At 49.4% G+C, this 24,316-nt stretch overlaps 1 protein-coding gene across 1 annotated transcript in view; it reads right to left on the bottom strand.

The window, feature by feature from the left end:
* Dnah10 (dynein axonemal heavy chain 10) overlaps positions 1-24,316 on the bottom strand; it is a 121,812-nt gene that overhangs the window by 94,279 nt on the left and 3,217 nt on the right. Inside the window, exons 3-15 of the mRNA XM_059249522.1 lie at positions 24,091-24,194; positions 21,463-21,571; positions 20,396-20,511; positions 19,546-19,768; positions 16,685-16,842; positions 16,061-16,291; positions 10,523-10,713; positions 8,763-8,961; positions 6,539-6,733; positions 5,802-5,972; positions 4,968-5,144; positions 3,182-3,307; positions 933-1,105 (exon numbers count right to left, since the gene is read on the bottom strand). Of these exons, the coding sequence (XP_059105505.1) occupies positions 933-1,105; positions 3,182-3,307; positions 4,968-5,144; positions 5,802-5,972; positions 6,539-6,733; positions 8,763-8,961; positions 10,523-10,713; positions 16,061-16,291; positions 16,685-16,842; positions 19,546-19,768; positions 20,396-20,511; positions 21,463-21,571; positions 24,091-24,194 (2,173 nt within the window). The remainder of the gene's footprint in view (positions 1-932; positions 1,106-3,181; positions 3,308-4,967; positions 5,145-5,801; positions 5,973-6,538; positions 6,734-8,762; positions 8,962-10,522; positions 10,714-16,060; positions 16,292-16,684; positions 16,843-19,545; positions 19,769-20,395; positions 20,512-21,462; positions 21,572-24,090; positions 24,195-24,316) is intronic.

The following is a 24,316-nucleotide window of genomic DNA, read 5'->3' as shown; positions in this document are numbered from 1 at the left end:
TTTAAGGAAATGAGTTAAACACAGTGGCACATGCTTTTAATCCCAGCACATGGGAGGCAGAAGGAGGTCTATGAGTCTCTATGAGTTTTGAAGCCAGCCTGGTCTACAGAGTGAGTTCCAGGTCAGCCTTCAACTCTACATAGTGAAGATGTTGTCTCGGAAAAAAAAAAAAAAGAATTTTAAATAATAAAATTAAATTAAACATTAAATAAAAATGAACAAAAGACAGCACTCGGGAGGCAGAGCCAGGTGGATCTCTGTGAGTTCGAGGCCAGCCTGGGCTACCAAGTGAGTCCCAGGAAAGGCGCAAAGCTACACAGAGAAACCCTGTCTCGAAAAACCAAAAAAAAAAAAAAAAAAAAAAAAAAATTAACAAAAGAAACAAAAGCTGTGAGGGGAGCGCTCCACCAATCACGGTCAGGAGTGTCGGGTAGTAGCATGGAAGGGACAAATCAGTGGATGAAGTGTTTGCCTTGCAAATACGAGGCCCTGAGTTCGATCCCCCAGCGCCCGTGTACAAAGCAGCATGGTGGCATGCTCCTGTAATCCCAGCACCGGGGAGGCGGAAACAGGCAGATCCCTGCGGCTCACCAGCGGCCATCGTAGCCAGACCAGTGAGCCGCAGACCAGAGAGAGAGTCTGCCTCAGAAACAAGGTGAACAGTGTCTAAGGACAACACCCAACATTGACCTCCTGGCTGTACGTGCTCATGCACCTGAAACACACATGTGCACGCGCGTGTGTGCACATGCACATACATATACACACAGAGACACAGACAGGTGTGCAGGCATACACATGCATGCACGCACGCACACGCACACACACACACACACACACACACACACACACAATTTAAAAACAACAAAAAATGAGTATCAAGAGTCCCTAAGACCAAAGTGTCCCCTCCGATTGAAAAAGGGTCTTCTCACCTGAGGAATTTGTCTTCCTGGAGGGCCACGTTCCTCGCCAGCTCAGGGACAGTGAACCCCAGCTGCTCTAAGTACTTGGTTTCATTAATGATCTCTCTGAGAATCGGGGAGAAGTTGATGACAAACACGGCCCCCTTTTCCGTCGGGGCCGCATCCTCCGTCGTGGCCGCATTCTGTGGAAGAGACGATACACGGCCTGGAAATGACCGTCTGCCGGTGCCTGTAAAGGTCACTGGATGTGGGCGTGACAGAGACCAGTGCGGTCCCTTCCCCCAGCAGACGGTCCCTTCCCCCAGCAGACGGACACGGACTGGAGCCAGCGGGTTACACACGCTGTTTTTCAGGGTCGTTCAATAATCTAGTCTTGGGCTGGTGGCTCAGTGTGCAAGCAGGGAAGACCTGAGTTTGGACTCTCAACACTGGGAAACGTCAGGCCCATGTGCATGTGTGCGCACCACAAATAATATCAGACAGACAGAGAGAGGGGGTGGGGACTAGAGAGAAGGCTAGACAGAAGGATTCTTGGGGTTGCACGGCCTGCCAGTCTAGCGAAATCCATGAGTTCTTGGTTCAGTGAGAGACCCTGTCTCAAAGAATATGGTTGGGAGCGATTGAGGAAGACACTTGATATCAAGCTCTGGCCTCTGCATATGTGAATATACATGCAAACACACCACACACACACACACACACACATTCAGTTTAGCAACCCCACGTCCAACTGGACTACAGAGTGAGTTCAAGACCAGCCTAGGCAACTGAGTGAGACCCTGCTCCAAAATAAAAAGGCAGGCAATCAGCCGGGCAGTGGTGGTGCACACCTTTAATCCCAGCACTCGGGAAGCAGAGCCAGGCGGATCTCTGTGAGTTCGAGGTCAGCCTGGTCTACAGAGTGAGTTCCAGGACAGGCACCAAAACTACACAGAGAAACCCTGTTTCAAAAAAAGACAAAAAAGAAAAAAAGTTAGGGACATGTCTCAGTGGTAGACAGCCTGCCTAGAATCCCCCAGGGAGGGGCTGGGGGTGCGGCTAAGTGGTAGTGTGCTTGTCTAGGATGTACAAGGCTCTGAGTTCGATCCCCAGAATTCTATTTAGTTGCCAATATTAGAATATTAGGTGAAGTCCTATAAAAATGGAGACTTTGGGCTGGAGAGGTGGCTCAGCAGTTAAGAGCACTGGCTGCTTTTCCAGAGGACCAGGGTTCAATTCCCAGCACCCACATGGCAGCTCACAACTGCCTGTAACTCCAAGATCTGACACCCTCACACAGACATACTTGCAGGCAAAATGCCAATGCACAGAAAATAAAAATAAATTATTAAAAAAAAATGGAGATTTCTGGGAAATCAAATCATGGTGTCAGGCACAGGCTAGAATTGGGTAGCTGACACCCCTGGGGCCAGGCCCTGAACACCCCAGCTCCCCCAGGTGTACGGGTTTGCTCCGCCCTCGGGGTGGCAAAGAAGTTACCCGCTAGAGAGGGCTCCGGGGACAACAAACATAAAACCACCAGGTCAACAGACACTGACCTCCTGAGTGGCGGCCACGTGCCCGGCCCACAGCCACGCCCACAGCCACAAAAGAGGGTGGCACACAAGAAAGTTTAAAAAGTGGCCTGTGGGCCTTCGAGGTGACTCAGTGATAAGAGGTGCTTGCCACCAACCTGTGCTCAGTCCCTGGAGGCCACACAGAGGAAGGAGAAAATTGCCTCCTGCAAGCTGTCCTCTGATGTACACATACACGCATGCACGTACACACGTGCACACGCGCACACACACACACACAGAGCCACACATGCATCCACACACTAAGTAGTAATATAAACCCCTGTGACTCACATATGATTCAATGAGGACTTCATAGATTTCTGTCATCCAGTCCACTCTATTTTTTTAGTATGTGTGCATGTGTGCAAGTGTATGGAGAGCATGTGTGTATGTGTGTGTGTGTGTGTGTGTGTGTACATGTATGTGAAGGACAGAGAACACCCCAAGGGCAGCACGTGCTCTTCACCACGGGGTCATCACCTCTCCAGCCACACTTTTTGAGTCAGGGTCTCTCCCTGGCTGGGAACACCCCCACGGTGCCCATGTTTCCAGCCGAACCATCTGGCCAGCCCCTCAACTTGTTTTAGGAAGGAGGAAGCTGGCCCACCCGAGGGGTCCGTGGAGCTGCTGCTGTTCCCCTCCCTGCCCCCCTCGAGGGGATGGTGGTGTGCCACCCTCCGTGGGCGGCGTGGAAGGGCGCACCTTGGTGAGGAGGCTCTTCTTCATGAGGTTTGGGAGGACCAGCTCCGTGGTCTCCTTCCACATCTCATACTTGCGGTCTTCATAGTCCTTCATCATCCGGCCCACCTCCAGATACCTCTGCTTCACCTAGCCGGGAATTGGAGCGAACATCATTTCGTCCCTGGAAATGACACCTCCTCCTCCTCTCCGCTGTCTCCAATTTAAACAATGCAGAGCCGGGCAGTGGTGGCGCACGCCTTTAATCCCAGCACTCGGGAGGCAAGAGGCAGGCGGATCTCTGTGAGTTCGAGGCCAGCCTGTGCTACAGAGTGAGTTCCAGGAAAGGCACCAAAACTACACAGAGAAACCCTGTCTCGAAAAAACAAAAAAACAAAAAAACAAAACAACAACAACAAAAAAAACGATGCAGATTTTTTTGTTTGTTTGTTTTGGTTTTTCGAGACAGGGTCTCTCTGTGTAGCCCTGGCTGTCCTGGAACTCACTCTGTAGACCAAGCTGGCCTCGAACTCACAGAGATCCGCCTGCCTCTGCCTCCCGAGTGCTGGGATTAAAGGCGTGCTCCACCACTGCCCGGCTGTGGATTTTTTTTTAAAGATTTATTTTAACTCTGTGTGTGTGTGTGTGTGTGTGTGTGTGTGTGTGTGTGTGTGTGTGTGCATGTACACACAAGTGTGAATGCCCATGGAGGCCAGAGGTGTCAGATCCCCTAGAGCTAGAGAGTTCTAGGTGGTTGCAAGCTACTCAACGTGGGAGCTGGAATTGAACTCAAGTCTCCTGAGAAAGCAGTACTTGCTCTTAAGTACTGAGCTATCTCCCCAGTCCCAAACTCTATAGTTCTTTAAAGAAAATGCCTGTCAGCCTCTGTTTTACCACATACAAAAAGCTTTGGAGTAAGAGATGGCCAGTGTCAAAAAGACAGTTGGTCATGGGCAGAGCATGTGTCTCAGCTGGTCATGGGCAGAGCATGTGGCTCAGCTGGTCATGGGAAGAGCATGTGGCTCAGCTGGTCATGGGCAGAGCATGTGTCTCAGCTGGTCATGGGCAGAGCATGTGGCTCAGCTGGTCATGGGAAGAGCATGTGGCTCAGCTGGTCATGGGAAGAGCATGTGGCTCAGCTGGTCATGGGCAGAGCATGTGGCTCAGCTGGTAGAGCATTTGCTTAATAGGACCTCGGGATTCCCTCCCCAGCACCACATAAGCCCAAAGTGGTGGTGCCCGTCTCTAATCCCAGCACTTGGTAGGTCGCTGCAGGAAAATCGGGAGTTCAAAGCCATCCCAGCTACACAGTGAATCTGAGGTCACACAGCTATATAAGACTCTGTCTCGAAACCGGGCGGTGGTGGAGCACGCCTTTAATCCCAGCACTTGGGAGGCAGCGGCAGGTAGATCTCTGTGAGTTCGAGGCCAGCCTGGTCTACAGAGCGAGATCCAGGACAGGCACCAAAACTACACAGAGAAATCCTGTCTCGAAAAAAAAAAAAAAAAAGACCGTCTCAAAAATAAATCTAAAAGAGAATGGATGAATAGATAGGTAATAGATAGACAGACAGAGATAAATAGATAATGAACCATAGTGATCATCCTTCAAAACAAAGTCAAATCTAGGAGAAGCAGGCAGGCATCGTGAGCACTGGGACTGTTAGAGGAGGAAGCAAGAGGACCCTTAGACACGAAGATGCAGGAAACATGCCGTCTGCAGCTGTGGGCATGCCACTGGCCAGCTGAGGCGGCAGCCCCCCAGCCAGAGGTGGGGAGCACAGCGCAGCCTCCAGAGGCGGTGACATACCTCCAGGCCCCGCTCACTGTCCAGGAGTTCCTCGACCTCCTGGAACCTGAGGATGGTGTGCTTGATCCTGTAGAAGAGGGAGCGCTCCCAGCATATGGCGCCCGCCACCGGAGGGTGGTTCTTGTACAGCGGCGGGTTGTCCAGGTTGTATACGAAGATCTTATTAACGATGTCGATCTGAAAAGGCGAGTGGGCGCCCTGGTCAGCCTCCCACGGGCTGTGCCAGACAGACAAGACTTACATGGAGGGTGGAATCTCACAAGAGACGCAAGTAAGGGCTGAGTAGGGCAGAGCCTTGGGCCATCCGAGGCCCTGGGGTCCATCCCCAGCACTGGCTGTTGTGGGGTGGGGGCATTTAAATAAGATGGAGAATATGGCCCTTATTGTTGGTGTAGTATATACTATTTTTTCTTTCTTATGCTCACCAATCTCTTTTCTCCTATTTTTTTATTTTTTTATTTTTTATTTTTATTTTTTATTTATTTGGTTTTTCGAGACAGGGTTTCTCTGTGTAGCTTTGTGCCTTTCCTGGATCTCGCTCTGTAGACCAGGCTGGCCTCGAACTCACAGAGATCCGCCTGGCTCTGCCTCCCGAGTGCAGGGATTAAAGGCGTACGCCACCACCGCCCGGCTTCTTTTCTTCTAAGTGCTCCAAGTTGTGTGTGCTAAAATAGCAAACCACACACCCTGTCTGTACGGATTTGATTGAACTGTGTGAAATCCATAGATCTCCTTTCGAGGTGGCCACGGGCAGATGTACATTTTAAAGAAACTGTCTCTAGGCTGGGCTGGGCCTTGTGTTCACTGCCCCGGCAGCCGCCGGTTCCCGGTTACCTCCTTGTAGTACTGGGCCAGAATGTCATTGAATTTCATCATCATCTGCCGGTTGATGGCCTCCCGGGAGCGGATGTGCTTGAATTTTAACAGCATGTCAAAGGCCGCTTCCGCTGACCGAAGTGTTTTGAAAGAGTCGTCGATAAAATGTTTTGCTTCTTTCTCAATAACCTGCCAGAAGAAAAAGAATAGAAAGAAAGAAAGGGAGTGAGGGAGGAAGGAAGGATAGAGGGAGGGAGGGATGGGGAAGGGGAAGGGGAGGGGAAGGGGAGGGGGAGGGGGAGGGGAGGAGAGATTGAAATCCAAAAAAAAAGCAGCTGCTGTCCTGGTCTTTCATGAAATGAGGGACAGGCTTGGGACAGGCCTCTGTCCTGTCTCCATGAGAAGAACTTGCCTGGACTCGGGGATGGCTCAGTTGGGAAGTGCTCGCCTTGCAGGCGTGAGAACCTAAGTTGGGACCTCAGGACCCACCTGAGAAGCCTGGTGGCCACACCTGTAACCCCAGCTCTGAGGGCGGGGGCAGAGACAGAGAACCTGCCGCAAAGGAATATGTCGGGCAAGGCAGAGCAAGACAGGCGCCCTCTTCTGGCCTCTGCATGAGTACGCAGATGCATGCCATACACACACACACACACACACACACACACACACACACACACACACACACAAATAAATCTTTAAAAGGCAGATGGTAAGCGTGAGCAAACATGGGTTGAATCGATGGCCGTGTCCCTCACCAGAACTTCCAGCTTGAAGTCATCCATCACGTATTTCCAGTATGGGGAGGACTTGATACTGAAGGGGTCAAAGGTCAAGCTTTCCATCGGGGTGACCAAGCTGTCTACCCTGCAAAGGACATCGTCGATACGCTTGGGGTCCCCCGTCACAGCCTTGAGCTCGGGGCCAAATATGTTGTAAAACTCTTCCATAACCTGGGGGTGGGAGAGAATGGAAGGGGGGGTAAGCGTCTTTTGGGTTACTCCGAACATTCTAACCATAAATAGACAGCATTTCCAGATTAACCTGAAGGCAACAGGCCAAACACACAGGCAACCTTCGCCTCATGGGAGACCCTTGGTGCTATGCCCATGTGACAGGATAAGATTTAGAGGGACGGAGAGATGGCTCAGTGGTTAAGAGCACTGGCTGTTCTTACAGAGGACCTGGGTTCCATTCCCAGCACCCACATGGCAGCTCACGACCCTCTGTATCCTTCTCACTCCGGATGCTTCCTGTGTGAGCCAGCCACTTTGACTAAACATGACATCATACGAGCACAACAGAGTGAAGGGAGCCGCGTTCCTGCAGGCTGCAGGGGGAAGCGGGGTATTGATGAAATATGAAGTATAAGCAGCTGAATGTGGCACGAGAGTCTGATAGTCTGACAATGTGGAAATGAGATGCATCTGCCAGGCACCTGCCTTTAATTCCAACATTGAGGTGGCAGAGGCAGGTGGATTTCTTTGAGTTTGAGGCCAGCCTGGTCTACAGAGTGAATTCCAGGACACCCAGAGCTACATAGAGAAACCCTGTCTTGAAAAACAAAAAAATGCTTATGTATCATTCCAGTGACTCCATGCTAGAATAAAGGGCTTTATTTATTTATTTTGAGACAAGGTTTTATTACATAGCTCTGAACTGGAACTGGTAACTCTCTAGGTAAACCAGGCTGCCTCAAGCTCACGGAGATCCACCTGCCTCGGCCTCTCCAGTGCTGGGATTAAAGGCGTGCGCCACCACCGCCCAGCTATTTTATATTTGGATTTTCTGCCGACTTTGCACCATCTAAAGCTGCGGTGGGGTTGGAGTGTGGCTCAGTTGGTAGAGCACTGGCTTGACATGCATGAAGCCCTGGGTTCGATTCCCCCTCACCACATAAACCGGGTGTGCTTGGGTACACCTGTAATTCCAGCACCTGGAAGGTGGAGGCAGGAGGATCAAAAGCTCAAGGTCTTCAATGACAAAGGGAGTTTGAGGCTAGCCTGGGCTACATGAGACCCCATCTAAAAAAATAATAATAATAAAGGTTAAAGGAACATAATGAAATGTACAGAAAGAACTTAAAATTTCCTTATTCTGCAGTTTCTTGTCTAGGCTGCTGTGATGATATAGCAAAGGAGGAGGATGTGGGAAGAGAACATGTACTGTTTCAATTATCTTTCCAGCAACATCCTGTTTTGTCGTGCATGGGTATGTATATGCCCATGTGCGTGCACATGCATCTAGCACACGCCCGTGTGTGTGTGTGTGTGTGTGTGTGTGTGTGTGTGTGTGTGGAACCAGAGGCAGAGGCCGAGTATCTTCCTCACCTGCTGATTCTCCTTGTTTTTGAGTCTCTCACTGAACCTGGGACTCAAGGATTCAGCAAGCCCAGCGGCCACAGAACTCGGGGGACCCACCTCCCTAGCACTAGGGTTACAGCGGGCTCAGCTTAGGCTCTGATGTGGGGGCCTGGGATCTGGACTCAGATCTTTATGCTTGCCAGATCAGGGTTTTACTGACTGACCCGTCTCCCCAGACAGGGGTGCGGCGCCCCTGTCTTATACCAGCCACTGCGGAGATGTGGCTGGCTCTGGTTTTGCTCTGTCTTGCTCACTTTGTGTCCCGGGGGGGCGGGGGGGGGAGGATGAGTCCGTCAGTAAGAAGCATGAGGACCCACATTTGATCCCCAGGCATGGTGGTCATGCTTGTGATCCCAGCACTGGGGAGGTGGAGGCGGAAGGGTCCCTGAGGTTCAGTGGCCGGCCAGCCTAGATACACATCCACAGTCACAAAAAGACCTGGGGTACAGCAGGGACATTCTGGTACATTCGAGAATATTCCATACGTTCTTCTTTCAAAAGTTTCTATCAGACCCTTTCAGATCTCCAGAATCTACCCAACATGGTGGCGTCCCCCATCCAAAGGCCAGAATGCTTCCTTCCAACAGGCAAATCCACACACATCACAGAAGACTCCTACCTGCAGGACATCTGCGAGGTCTTGGCAGATGCTGGCCATGTAGTCGGTCCTCTCAAACAGCCGCTTCCGGTCAAACTCCCAGCGCGCCTCCCGACCGGAAGCCTCGATCTTGGCCCGGATGTCGAAGTAGGATTTCTTCCATAGCTTGAGAGTGTTTCTGGCATCCAGGGTTTTGTGCTGGGCATTCGCTCTGTTTTCTCTGTTAGGCAAAGAGGCATCAAGGCTTCCTCGAGCGAAGACGCGGCGGCCCACATCTGAGCCACGCTCCCCCCAGCGCATTGGCATCTGGGAGGATTCTCATCCAGGACCTCCCTGGCACCAAGCCCTCCTCAAGGGAATGTTTCCGCATGAGCCTCTACAATTTGCGAGGGCACGAAGGGGCCCCCAAGCTGGGCCCAATCTGCTTTTCCCAGCAGCCATCCCACCCAGCTCCCAGGAAAGCGTGGCTGCATGAGGAGGAGAGCAGTTAACCTTGGTGCCTGTCCTCATGCTCACTCTGGTGGCCGCAACCCTGGAGCACAGACCCTGCACGGAGCCGATCTCACCCACGTGAGAAAATGGCTGGGTGCAGCTCAGTGGTGGGGCATGTGTTTAGCTTTAGGAGACCCTGGGTTTGATCCCCACATCACGAACACACAAAATAGTTAAAACCCGACAAGCTGCTCCTCCTGAGGGCCCAGGCCTAGGACTGAGCATGCCCTGGCCATTTACCTCAGTTTCTCCAAATATAAATAAGGAACAAAGTCCCAGTCAAAATCACACACGTGGAGCTCAGCCTTTAAGAGCATGTGCTGCTCCATCACGAGGGCCAGAGTTCAGATCCCATCAAGCACTTCGGGGCACCTCACACTACATGTAACTAGAGCTCCAGGGGGAATCTGATGCCCTCTTCCGGTACCTGCACACATATGTGCATACATTCACACAGACACACACCCATACACATAAATAAAAATAAAATAGGCCATGCATGGTGACACATATCTTTAAGGCCAGTACTTAGGAGGCAGAGGCAGGCAGATCTATATATCAAGTTCTAGGTCAGCCAGAGATACATAATGAGACCCTGTCTCAAAAATAAATGAAACTTGAGAAATCATATACATACATAATTGTGTGTGTTACATAATATATCATATATGGAATTGTGTATTACGGTGTATAAATAAAATACATGTTACATTTTAACAATGGAATATTATTCGATCATAAAGAGGAATGAGGTGCAGGTGATGCACATATATCATAGAAAAGCCTTGGAGGTATCATGATGAGTGAAACACCACCCAGAAAAGACTTGGTGCTGCATGATCTCCAGGCCTTGAGACTTGGAGAGGGAGGAGGCTTGAAGTGACTACTAAAAGGTACCAGGCTTTTTTGGGAGATGAAAAGAATGTTCTTTTAAATATATAGTCTAAAATTATGTGCATATGTGTGTGTATATGTCCACATGAGTGCAGTACCCAATAAGGCCAGGAGGGGGCATCAGACTTTTCTTGGAGCTCTAATTCCAGGCAGGAGGCTGTAAGCTGCCTGTGGGTGCTGGAAACTGAACCCAGGTCCTCTGCAAGAGCAGCAAATAAGTCAACTGATGTGATGGTTAGTACACTGCCATCTCTGTGACATTATTTTGCGGTGCTGGGGACAGAACCCAGGCCCTTAGGGCACCAGGCACCTGCTCTATTGCTGAGTCCCCCTCCCAGCCTGGACAGAGCTGCTGGATCCCAGAAGGAATCCCCGCTGGCCCCGTGGCTACTCACTTGAACAGGGTGCGCAGGTTGATGACCCTGCACACTCGCTCAGCAATCTCCCAGGCAATGCGTTCCATGAGTGGGATCATCCTCTCGTCCTTGTTGTAGTGTCTCGAGATGATCCACACCATGCGCAGGGCGCTCATCATGGATGGGATGGTGTCCAGGACCACATGGAAGCTGGAACCATGTGTGATGTTCTGCCAAAGTGACACAGAGGGGACAGAAGAGGGACTTAGCCTCAAGGTCAGGAAGCTAACACACACACATTCCCTCTTTCTTTCTCTCTGCTTTTTTTTTTTTTAAGACAGGATCTTGCTATGTTGCCCAGGCTAGCCTCAAAATTACTACATAGCAGAGGATGACCTTCAACTCCTGATCCTCTCTCCTCCACCTTCCGAGTGCTGGGATAAAAGATGTGTCCCACCACACCTGGCTCCTGTAGAGTTTTTGTTTGCTTGCTTATTTGTTTATTTGAGACAGGATCTCACCATGTAGCACAGGCTGGCCTGAAAGTCTGGATCCTCCTACCTCCGCCTCCCGAGTGCTGAAAGGATAGGAGTGCTGTGGTGGTCTGAAAGGAAATGGCGCCCACAGGGAGTGGCACTATTAGGAGGTGTGACTTTGCTGGAGCGGATGTGGCCTTGTTAGAGGGAGGAGGTGTGTCACCGTGGAAGAGGGCTGAGATCTCCTACGCTCAAGCTATGCCCTGGATGGCACACAGTCCACTTCCTGTCGCCCGAGGATCAAGATGTAGAACTCTCAGCTCCTTCTCCAGCACCGTGTCTGCCTGCATGCCGCCATGCTTCCAGTTATGACAACAATGGACCCCAACCTCTGAAACTAAAGCCAGCTCTCAGTGAAATGGTTTCCTTTTCTACGAGTTGCTGTGGTCATGGTGTCTCTTCACAGCAACCGAAACCCTGACTAAGACAAGCGCATCGCCACGCCTGGCTTGGCTGGTACACTTGGAGTACTGTCTAGGTGGCTTAGTGAATACCTGAAACATTGAGAGAGCCCTGCGGATGCCACACCATATGATTTAGGGGATAACGACAACAAAACAGCTGTGGTGTTCTAGACAGATGCAATGGGGTTTTCCCCAAATGTTCTTATATTCTTTTTTTTTTTTTTTTTTTTTTTTTTTTTTGGTTTTTTTCAAGACAGGGTTTCTCTGTGTAGCTTTGGAGCCTATCCTGAAACTCACTCTGTAGACCAGGCTGGCCTCGAACTCACAGAGATCCGCCTGCCTCTGCCTCCTGAGTGCTGGGATTAAAGGCGTGTGCCGCCGCCGCCGCCGCCGCCGCCACCGCCGCCGCCGCCGCCGCCGCCGCCGCCACCACCACCACCACCACCACCACCAGCTCCCCAAATATTCTTCATTTGAAGTTGGTTAAATTGGTGGGTGAAGACTGACTGTCTATACATGAAGTGTACACACACACACACACACAGGTATATATTATGTATGCCAAGAGTGGCATGCTCTATCCTTCAAGTACTCTTCTGTCAGATCCACTTGCTTCTGTCTCTCTCTATCAAGAGATGTCATCCCTGCCGGGAGGTGGTGGCACACACCTTTAATCCCAGCACTCGGGAGGCAGAGCCAGGAGGATCTCTGTGAGTTCGAGGCCAGCCTGGTCTACAGAGCGAGATCCAGGGCAGGCACCAAAACTACACAGAAAAACCCTATATCAAAAAAAAAACAAAATCAAAAACAAAAAAACCACACAGGGTTGTCTCTTCAAAGGAAGAGATGTATAACCTGTTTTCATCCCAGAAGACTGGGGATGGATGTGGCTAATAGGCTTGCTGATCTCTGTGCTCTCTGGAGGGCCAGGACCACATTTGGGTCCCCCAGACTAGTATGTTTATCTCAATTATCCTCCCTAGACCCTTATCTTGAGCACGGTTTGTGGTGATATATTGCGTGCATTAATAAACTTTGCCTGAAGACCAGAGAACAGAACAAGTCACTAGATTAAACACAGAAGCCAGGCAGTGGTGGCACACACCTTTAATCCTAGCACTCGGGAGGCAGAGATCCGTCTGGATCTCAGTGAGTTCAAAGCCACCCTGGACTACATGAGATTGACTCAGTCTAGGAGAGAAACAGAGCCAGGCAGTGGTGGCACATACCTTTAATCCCAACACTAGGAAGGAAGTGAAATGGCTGGGTGGAGAAAGGTATATAAGGTGTGAGGAGACAGGAACTAAAGGCTTTTTGGCTGAGGAACCCCTTTTGGCTAGAAAGGCTCTTTCAGGCTCCGGAGTTGGTGAGGTAAGAGGTGGTGGCTGTGGCTTGCTCTGCTTCTCTGGTCTTTCAGCTTTCACCCCAATATCAGGCTCTGGGCTTCTTATTAAGACAGTTTAGGAATTTGTGTTACAATTGTTTCTCAGCCAATAGAACCCATCTTTACGGAAAAGGTCGCATGTACTTTGAAAAGAGTTTCGATGTAATCATGTCTTAAGCGTTATTATACACACACGTTGAGTTCCTTGTCACCAAGAAACTTTTTTTCCAAAATTGTGCTCTGTTGAAATATGCCTAAAATAAACTGTCTGGTGTCAGACTCTCAAAATTTGAACCAGCGCCGACTACTGAGTTGTGTTAAACTGAATTTCCTTCTTGCCTCACGAGGATTGACACCCTGCTGGGCTGATGTTTGCAAAGACCATACACACATACATACATACACACACACACACACACACACACACACACACACACACACACACACACACACAGAGGTTAGGGTGGTATGCTTTTGTTAGCCTTCTCTTTACCCTCCAGAAGTAAGTCAAGATGGAGGAGTGTGACCACTCTGCTACCCTGAAACCAGGATGCTGGAAGATGACCAGTTCTCCTGGAGAGGCCCTGGCTCTGAGCCTCCACGTGGGAGGAAGCCAAGGACACCCAGGCAAAAAAAAGGAGCAGGCAAGAAAGCCAGCCATTCTGGAAGATGATGCTCTACCCAGCCATCCAGTGGATGCCCTGGGAGGCAAGATGAATGTCTGCATGGAGCCCTTCCCAAATCCTGACCCACTCAATGGTTTTTATCAAGAAAACAGTCACACACCAACACACCAGTACAGTGACTTTCCTAATTAATGCCAGCTATCAACTTGGCACAGCCTGAGCTCATCTGAGAAAGCCTCAGCTCAAGACTGCTTCAGTCAGATTGGCCTGTGGCCATGTCTGTGAGGAACTGTCTTAGCTGATCCTTGATGTGGGAACAGATCAGCCAAGGGTAGGCGGCACCATCCCTAGGCAGGTGGGCCTGCACTATATGTGAGAGAGAGTTGAAGGGCTAGAGAAATGGTATGAGGTTTAGAGCACTGGCTACTCTTCAGAGAACCTGGGTTTGATTCCCAGCACCCACATGGTGGCTCACAAACATCTGTAACCCCTGTCCCAAGGGATCTGATGCCCTCTTTTGGCCTCCACAGGCTGGACCAGACATGCCCATAGTGCACAGACATACATGCAGGCAAAACATCCATACACATAAAAATTTTTTTTAATAAAGATTTAAAATGAAGAAAGCTAGCTGACTGTGAGACAGAAAGCCAAGCTCCTCCTCCATGGTCTCTGCTTCGGTTCCTACCCTGCCTTCTCTCATTGATGGACTGTGATCAGCAAGTGTGAGCCACATTAACCCTCTCCTCCCCATGTTGCTTTTGGTCAGAGTTCTTGTGGGGTCATCTTTTTGTACACTGTGAAGATGTGTCTCTGCCAAGGCACCTTCTGATTGGTTTAATGAAGCGCTCAACGGCCAATAGCTAGGCAGGAGAGGATAGGCGGGACTTCCAGGAAGAGACAAGAACTTTGGGAAGAAGAGAGGTGGGATTCACCAGCCAGACACGGAGGAAACGGGATGCATGGCACTGAGAAGAGGTAACGAGCCACATGGCAGAACACAGACTAATATAAACGGGTTAATTTAAGTTATAAGAGCTAGTTGGGAACAAGTCTAAGCTAAGGCCAAGATTTCATAATTAATAATAAGACTCTGTTGTCATTTTTTGGGAGCTGGCGGTCCAAGGCAAGACCGGTTACACAGAGTGGTTTATCCCAGCAACAGGAAGCAAACGAGGGGATGATACATCGCATATCTGATGAGGAACCTGTGATTTCAGTCTTTTAAGTTAGTATTACAACTCCATCGTAAAGACAAGAGTGAGGTGGTGTGCATCCTGGAAGCGTGGGGTGGGAAGACCTGTGCACTTCCTGCCAGCCAGAAAGCAGAGCAACAGCAAGGAGCCCCACAAGGACAACACCCTTCCCACCCCTACGGCCTACTTCCTCTGGTGAGACCTCTACCTCCTCAAGGTTCCAGAACCTCACAGAACAGCAGTACCGTAAGCCCATGGGAGACACTTCCGTTTAAACCGTAACATGGCATATTACGCTCATGAAGACAAAAATGCAGGAACATAATTAAGAATAATAAAAGATAAATATTTAAGGGCTGGAGAGATGGCTCAGTGGTTAAGAGCATGTACTTCGCCACCAAAGGACCTGACTTCAATTCCCGGCACCATGTCAGGAGGCTCACAACTGCCTGTCGCTCTAGCTCCAGGCCAGAGCCTCTGTGGGCACCTGCACTCCTGTGTGCGCAGACTTACACGTAATCAAAAGTAGTAAAAGATTAAGAACATAGGAACAGCTAGGCAGTGACGGCACATGCCTTTAACCCCAGCACTCAGGAGGCAGAGGCAGGTGGATGGATCTCTGAGCTCAAGGCCAGCCTGGTCTACAGAGTGAGTTCCAGGATAGTCAAGACTACACAGTCTCAAAAAACTACAAGACTACGCTATCCCCCAAAACAAAAAAAACAAACAAAGACAAAGACTTTATTTGTTTGTTTGTTCATTGGTTTTTCAAGACACAGTTTCTCTGGCTGTCCTGGGACTCACTATGTAGACTAGACTGGCGTTGTAGACATCCTACTACATGCAGTTTTTGATGACAACTTTTGAAATATTGAATTAAGCTATGGTAGAACATTTGCCTAGCATGTGCAAGGCTGGGTTCAATTTCCAAAATCTTGAATTATTTACTTTGTTTTTGTTTTACCTGTTAAAAACAAGGACTCAGCCGAGCAGTGGTACGAATTATCTTTAATCCTAGCACTTAGGAGGCAGAGGCAGGAAGATCTCTGAGTTTGAGGCCAGCCTGGGCTGCAGTGTGAGTTCCAGGACAGGCAGAACTACACAGGGAAATCCTGTCTTAAACAAACAAAAATAAATAAATAAAATAAAAAGAAAAGAAAAGGATTAAGATAGCCCAGGCTATCCTTAAATTCACTATGTGGCCAAGGATGACCCTGAATTTCTGATGCTGCTCCCAAGCGCCAGAATTAGAGGCATGCACCACCATGCAGGGCTAATATGGTCCTAGGGGTAGAAGCCGGGGTTCTGTGCATGCTAGGCAAGTACTCTTCCAACTGAGCCACAACCCCAGCCCCTAAATGTATTTAAAAAGCGACATCCATGCAGTGTCCCTCAAAGAGCGCCTTCCAGAATGCAGCCCACCCTTCGTACCTTGAAGTGACGTTCCACGGTGGACAGGAAGCGCACATTGTCCGAGGCCTCCATGTGGAGCTTGAACAGCTCGGTCAGGACAGGCTGCACATTGGCTGTGAGCATGGATTCACCTTCCTTGATCACATCCAAGACCTTTCTAACAAATGGAAGCTTCGTTTGTTCATGGAGGGCACTCAGCGTTGCATTTCTTTCGCGCCAGAACTCAATTTCAGCCAGAGGACCGTTGCCCTGGGAAAGACATGAACACACAGACGTCACTCACCGTTACTGTAGGTGAACACCTGTGGTCATTTCTACAGTGCTCATCCCTCCTCCCATCCTCCTTTTCCCAAGTGCTCCAGGCAGGCTGGTCAGCGCAGGGCTTCTGGGTGGACTTCTCATCCAGTGTGGTCCAATCAGAGTGGATCTCAGGACTCTACTGGGAATGCAAGACAAAGATCCTGCCCTTCCTGGTGGTGCCCACAGGGCCAGAAACTACACATCACTGCTGCAGAGAAGCAGTGTGAGGGGATAGCCTTAGCCCCACCGGCATCATTTAGGGAAGTCCCAAACAGACAGAAAGAGGCTGGCTCCCACGGAGCCCTTTCTTGGGATGGTGGGTTGCAAGCCCTCACAGATTACCTGGGGCGTCTTCTTCAGCTGGATATCCAGAGCAGAGGAAATCTGGGTCAGCCAGTTGATCACACATTGCTCCAAGGACTCCAGCATTTCTGCGTTGGCCGCCAGCTCCGACACTTCCCCCTCCACACTGATGCTAGGCATCTCCAGCTTGATCTCACCTGGTGGAGAGTCACTCATTAGACCCTAGCTTAGAAAAAACCTGTAATGTTCAAGTTCATCAGCTAGCTCTTCTCTCCTGTTGATCCGGTCACTCGCCCATCCCCTCCTCTCTCTCTGTCTTGTTGTCTTCCCAAGAATGTAATTAAAACCCTCTGTTGATTGGCCCAGAGGTTAAGTCCCATCAAAGTGATATCATTACTTGAGAAATTTCCTTGATTGACAACATAATGAGTTTGATTTTTACAATTTTAACATACGACCAGAGTTCAGTGGCTACTTAAGAAGTCCTCGCCTGGTGGTGGTGGTGGTGGTGGTGGCACACACCTTTAATCCCAGCAGGCTGATTTCTGAGTTTGAGGCCAGCCTGGTCTACATAGTGAGTTCTAGGACAGCCAGGGATACAGAGAAACCCTGTCTCAAAAACAGAGAGAGCGAGCCGGGTGGTGGTAGTGTATGCCTTTAATCCCAGCACTCGGGAGGCAGAGCCAGGCAGATCTCTGTGAGTTCGAGGCCAGCCTGGTCTACTGAGCGAGATCCAGAACAGGCACCAAAACTACACAGAGAAACCCTGTCTCGAAAAAAAGAAAGAAGAGAGAGAGAAATAGAGAAAAAAGAAAAAGAAAAAAGAAATCTTCAGGGGCTGGGGCGATGGCTCAGTGGTTACAGAGAACCTGAGGTCTGCCATCAATAGCATCCATATTGATTAGCTCACAACCCCCTGTAACTGAACTCTGATCTGAAGCCCTGTCTGGCCTCCACTGGTACCTGTGCTCACGTGCCCTCCCCCACCACACACACAAATACACATAAAGTAAAATCTTCAAGAAGGGAAAATCTCCAATATAAAATGAAGATAAACCAGGGGTTTGGGGAGCGGTCCTCAGAGGAAATCAAGATAATGTAAAAAAAAAAAAATGTTTAAGTCCCATTTCTTTGTCTCAGAGGCTGGAGATAATACGTGTCTGTTCAACAAGAACAGAATGCGATTAAAAAAAAAAAAAAAAAAAAAAAAAGCAATGAAGACCAGAGATCTCAGAACCAAACAGAGCAACTAGCAAGGATCGCTCCAAACTGAGGAACATTCTAGGCACATTAAACACCAGAGCCAGGGGGATGCCTGCCACACAAGCTTAGGACATGAGTTCAGATCCCCGGAACTCCTATACAAGCCAAGAACCACACATCTGGAATCCCAAGGCAGAGACAGGAGATCCCTGGGGCTCAGTGACCAGCCAGCCTAACCTAGTTGGCAAACGAGAGACACCACATCAAAACAGACAGTGAAGGATGCCTAGGAAACAACATCTGCACACACAGGTGTACCCACACACACACCCCCAACACACAGGAGCACCCCAGATCCCCTACCCACAGAGAGTTAAGGAAGGAGTTAATTCTCCTAGAGTACCAGTCCCACATCACTTGTGGGGGGCGTTTACCCACCAACCCCACAGCTCCCCAGAGTTTTCTTGAGTGTGAGCAGCAGGAAATATTAGATAGAAGGATTTATATTGCAGAGATAAACAGATAGAAAATAAAGGATAGCCTCAAGAAGGCCTGGAACCTTTCCAACGGGCCGACTGTCTCTGTCCCAGGGTATTTATAGAGACGCCAAGGGGTGGAGCAAAAGACCTCCTCCCCCAGCACAGCCAAGTGCAGACCATCCCAGACACCTGCACTCAGGCCCGTGGTCCTAATCATCCTCTCTATGTGGACCTGCTGGGTAAAGCCACGAGGAACCCGAGAACGGGCTCCCACAATCACTGGCTTTCCTGGCTAAGTACTCTGTCACCTCTTCCCGAGCTGGGTCCCTAAACGTGAGCACCCAGCTCAACTCCGCTCCCTCATCCAGCCAGCCTCTTGCCGCCTTGTTCTCTGCTTTCCACACCTGCTTTTCCATTACCTCAGGCTCTGGAACTCGGGGGGGGGGGGAAGGATCAGGTAGGCACTGGCCATGTTATGACCCACTGGGAGTGGGTCACCTGAATTCCACAGCAGGCGCTGAATGCAGCTTCCAGATGAGGCCCAATGCCACCTCCTCCAGGCAGCCCCCCATGGTTGCCCCGCCCTCTTCTATAGGCCTCGACATCTTGTTGAGCTCCACACTCTGCTACAGTTGGGAGCGACACCCTGTCGCCACAGGGGTTTCACCATTTTTCTTCTAAACAGTTCAGTTTCCAGTGCACATATAAGTGAGAATCATGAGGCTGGGGATGTGATTCAGTGGGTCGAGCTCTTGCTTAGCATGGGCACAGCCCAGGGTTCAAGGCCCCCGCGTTATAGAAACTGAGCACGGCCGTGTATGGCTGTAATCTTAGCACTTGGGAATTAGAGGCAGGAGGATCAGAAACTGAAAGTCATTCTCGGCTATAAGTCATTGATTTCAGCTATAGGACAACTCGGTCTTAAAAACCAACAACGTAGCCGGGCGGCAGTGGCCCATGCCTTTAATCCCAGCACTCGGGAGGCAGAGGCAGGTGAATCTCTGAGTTCGAGGCCAGCCTGGTCTACACAGTGAGTTCCAGAACAGTCAGGGTTACACAGAGAAACTCATCTCAAAAGACAAAAACAAACAAACAAACAAACACAAAAACCACAAACTATAAAAAGCAAAAATAATAAGCATTCTGAACTTTTGCATTGCCTTCTCAGGATGAGTTATTAGTTCTGCACAAAGAGGGAGGAGGAGGAACAGAACAGACCTTCAAGCTGCTGCATGGTCCTTTGAATGTTGTTCGCAAATTTCTGAAGATTCATTAAGAACTCATCACGTATCAGTTGGATGCTGTGGTACTCCACCGCTTCCCCGGGCATGCTGGGCAACTCTGTTGTGTCGTAAGAGGAAGGCTCATGGGTTTCTGCCGATGATGCTCCCTGACCTGACTCCAGCTTGTGCTGGTTGAAGGACAGCGCGGGCATGAAAACCTGCAAACACAACCATTTATGTAGTTAAATCGCCCCGGGGGCCTCCGGCTGTCCGTTAGGTTGACAGATGTGTGCACTGGTACCGGGCACATCTGGAGTCCCAACATTCAGGAGGCTGAGACAGGAAGACTGCCGTTTAAGGCAGCCTGGGCTGCAAATGGAGGCAAGAAGGATTTGGATACAACCAAGGTCGCAGAGGCCAGCCTGGTTTGCTGGTTATGTAGTGGGTGGCCGCTTAGAATGAATTTTGTTTCACTCTGAGGTTATTTGTTAGTGAACAGCTTGGTTTTACTTTAAGCAGCCAGTGTCTCTGTTCTCAGAAACCACAAGATTAAAAATCATCCAGAAGCCTGAAGTGGTCCAGCTGCGGTCCCAGCATGTGAGAGGCAGAGGCAGGAGGACTGCCCATGAATTCAAAGCCAGCTTGGGCTACAGCGTGAATTCTAGGCCAGTCACAGCTTATAGAGTAAAGACCCTGTCTTAAAACAAACAGTGGTTACCAAATGAATGAGCACATAGACAGGTAGAGACCTCCTGCCCCACATCTCTCCAAGACCAAATTCTCCTGTCCTTGGAAGCAGGGGACTGTCCTGGAGATGCCAGGCTCTCTGTAGGACCCACAGTTACCTGGCAGATGACGTCCTTCAGGAAGCAAAGCACGTTAGAGTTTATGATGCCATACTCCATGGTCTCGGGCATAATTTCCAATGCTTCCTTCATGTCCGTGGCTTCGGGGATGGCCTCTAAATCAAAACAGATGCAGAGCGTAGAGTCAGTGGGTGGTGGGGACATTCCCAGGTGTTCCGGAGTCACTCCTTCATCTCAGAGGCTGTGGTCACAAAGTCATTAGACAGGTTGACCTGGTTCTGAGTAAATGAGACTAAACTAGACCACACTGGACTTTTGTTTTGTTCTGTTTTCTCGAGACAGGGTTTCTCTATGTAACTGTCCTGGCTGTCCTGGCACTCGCTCTGTAGACCAGGCTGGCCTCGAACTCAGAGATTCGCCTGCCTCTGCCTCCAGAGTGCCACCACCGCCCAGCTAGGTTGTTGGAGTTTTTAAAGACTCTGTGAGTTTTACATTTTTACTGCCCTTTCCATTATAGTATTAGCAAGGGCTCTTGGGGACAAGACATTGAAAGGTTGTATTTTTAAAGTTATCTATTTAGGAGCTGAAGGTCAGGCTCAGCCAGTAAGAGCACTGGCTGCTCTTGCAGAAGATTGGAGAATAATAGTTCCCAGCACCCACATGGCGGCTCACAACGAGCTCTAACATCGGTGCCAATGCCCTCTTCTGGTGTCTAAGGGCACCCAAGCATGTGTATATGGTGCACCTAAAACATGCTTATGCATAAAATTAAAAAAAAAATATTAAGACACACATACAGCTCATCTTCAGGGCTGGGATCCTCGGGAACCTGCGTAAATGCCATGTGGATGTGGCGGCCCACTGTGATTCCAGCCTTGGAAGGTAGAGAAGCAGGGGATGCCCAGAGCAAGGTGGCTAACAAGATTAGCCACACCAACCCCCTCGGGGTTTTATTCAAAGACCTGTGCCCACGAAGAAGGGCTGGAGAATGACTCCCGATGTCAACCTTGCCTGCTACATGCACATGCACATAGGTGACCCTCCACACATACACGTACACGTACACACACACACACACACACACACACACACACACACACAGGCACCTTTTGTGCTTCGGAGGAAGAACACCACGTTCTGTTCCAGAAACTCCTCTGGGAGAGGGGTGCAGAGCACATGCAGATCCAGCCTGTTGACGATGCGCTTCACAAGCCTCTGAAACAGACAGGACACGGTTGGGCCGGCTGGTGAATGCTCTGCCGAGAGCATTTATCTCCAGCACGGAGGATCTCATCCCTGATAAGGAGGCCACTATTGGACAGCGGCCACAGAAGAGCTAATTCACATCCAGATCTCGGGCCCTGAGCCTGACAACTGAGAAGCTGACCTAGGAAAGGATGGGAGGGCGGGGCTTGGAGGGGTGGCGCTTGGAGGGGCGGGGCTTAGAGGGGTGGAGCTTGGAGGGGCGGAGCCCATTGACAGAAACTGGCTGCCTCTGGGCAGTTGGGTGGTTTGCTGTTTCTGGGACTTTAGTGGGAATTGTTCTTTTGTTTCTTGTTTCTTGGTTTTTTTTTTTTTTGTGTGTGTGTGTGTTTAAGTATTTCTTCTTAAAAGATTTGTTTATTAGGGCTGGAGAGATGTGCTTCAAGCCACAGAAATATGAAGTAGGAATTCAGCTGACTACGACAAAGCCATTACCTGGAAGAAGCCAAGGGCATTTCCAGAGGATAAAGCCAAGGCTTAAGGAGTCTTCTTGGTGATATTTGGCTTTTGAATATTAGCCGTTTGCTGCTATGAATTTCTCATGTGCTATTGTAGCTTTTCCATTCCTAGAACAGTGTGTTTGACCATTCACTGGGCACAATTTCCCCTATACAATTAAAGTGTTTGGATAACTTCCTCCAATTTTGCTAACAACAGACACAGTCAAGATCCCTAATTTCAGGCTTTCCTGTAATTATTGTCATTAGCAACATCCGGCCAGGACCTTCTCTGGACGAAAGTATCTTATCTGAGATACTTCCCAGACTTTCTAAGAACAGACTGCAACATCCAGACTATCTGTCAGTTCCTGAGGGAAGATAAAAATCTACAATGAGGGCGGCCAGCAGTGGCGCACTTGGGAGGCAGAGCCAGGCGGATCTCTGTGAGTTCAAGGCCAGCCTGGTCTACAGAGAGAGATCCAGGACAGACACCAAAACTATACAGAAAAACCCTGTCTGGGAGGAGGGGCGGATCTACAATGAGACAACTGCCCAGGCCTGGCGGATGTGCTAATTAACTTAACCTTCTTTCTTCCAAGTGCTATCTCTAGTTCTAGATCTCCCTTTAACAATTAACTCAGAACTAAAGGGCGGTTACACACCAGGTACATCTGGCCATGACGCAGGTTGCCTAGTTACCGAGTACATTTTCCCCAGAAAATGGCACAGCCAAAATTAGGCTGAGAGAGATATGGCTCCAAAGGAAAAAAGGCAGTTTTATTTTCACTCATGACTTAGTGACTGGTAGAATCCTAACATTTTACCTAACCACTTCTGAGACTATAGTTTGAGCACATAAATACCCTTTTCCAGACCTATTAACCGAATTCAGTCTTTAATAGATTTGTTCCCCATTAGTGACTTCCCTTTTGGGTTGCTCTGACAGCTGACAATTACTGGTCTTTGTGTGGATCTTATCACCCCTCCTTTTGACCCTGTAAGAATTCAAGCCTGGAGACCTTCTTTGGCCAGAGCTTTGCTGCTTTGTGTGGGTATATAACTGAAAACCTCAGAGACTAGAGAGGACCAGACTGGGGAAGGAGAAGAACGAGACGGAAGATGAGGAAGAGCTAGATGGGGAAGAATGAGATGAGGAAGAACTAGATCAAGATAGAACTAACTAGCTGGACGAATTAAGTTAGGACTTAAAGAGAACAGCACAAAAGTGTAGAGAGAAATCAGGCAAGAAAAGAGCTAAGTATGAGAGCAGAATAGAAGCTGTGTAGAGAGGGGACTGACTCAGGAGAATAAAGTGAATGGACCAAAGAGTCCCGTGTACGTGGATTCATTTGATATTGTTAAGATTAAATGCCTCAGCTGGTTGTTAGACTCTTCCATGGACCCTGGAGAAAGGCTATCGAGGGGCTGGACCCCAACAGTCTTTGTTAGAGATGGCTCAGTGGTTAAGAGCACTAGCTGTTCTTCTAGAGGACCCGGGTGCAGTATCCAGCACCCACGTCTGATGGGTTTACATGGTTCACATGTAACCATGTTGGTTTACAACCATCTGCAACTCCAGTTCCAAGGAGTCTGACCCTCTCTTCTGTCTCAACGTGCCAGGCATACATGTAGCGTACAGACATACATGCAGTCAGAACACCCATACAAATAAAACAATAAAACAATAGAATTTAAATAGATAAAGGTTGGGTTGTTTTTTTAAGATTTACTTATTTCTTATGTGTGAGTGTTTTGCCTGCATGCATGTCTGTGCACCATGTGCATGCCACACTATATATGGCTCCCTCCTTTCTCTGTAAGCCACAACTCCTGGTGGGACAACTTTTCTGTCTCCTGGGAGTCCCTCAGTCAGTAATGTATCTAAGGGTGTTCTAAGAAACCGCAACACAAGATTCTGAGATCCCCACTCTAACACACTGGGTCCCTTGCACACTCTGTGCCTGTTACTCTGTCTTATGAAAGCCCCCTGAGCCACCCTGCCAAGAAGGGTAGATAGAGGGCAGGGGGTACCTTGCCAAAGGGTGTCTTCTCTAAGTGCTCTTTGTCGGGGTCATCATCCTCCACACCCAACAGGGAGGGTGTCATGGAGTCCGTTCTCAGCTTCATGGGCTGGGCTGCAAAACACAATTCAATGAGTTGAGATGGCCAGAAACAAGAGTTTCCCACCATCCAGATGCCTGAGTATGACAGTTCTTGTCCTCCATCACACGCTCTGCAAAGGATGACGGGAGTATAA

Source organism: Peromyscus eremicus, chromosome 23, assembly GCF_949786415.1.
Source record: "Peromyscus eremicus chromosome 23, PerEre_H2_v1, whole genome shotgun sequence".
Taxonomy (NCBI): domain Eukaryota; kingdom Metazoa; phylum Chordata; class Mammalia; order Rodentia; family Cricetidae; genus Peromyscus; species Peromyscus eremicus.
Note: the sequence above shows the minus strand (reverse complement) of the source record. Positions and strands in the feature narration are given on the sequence as shown.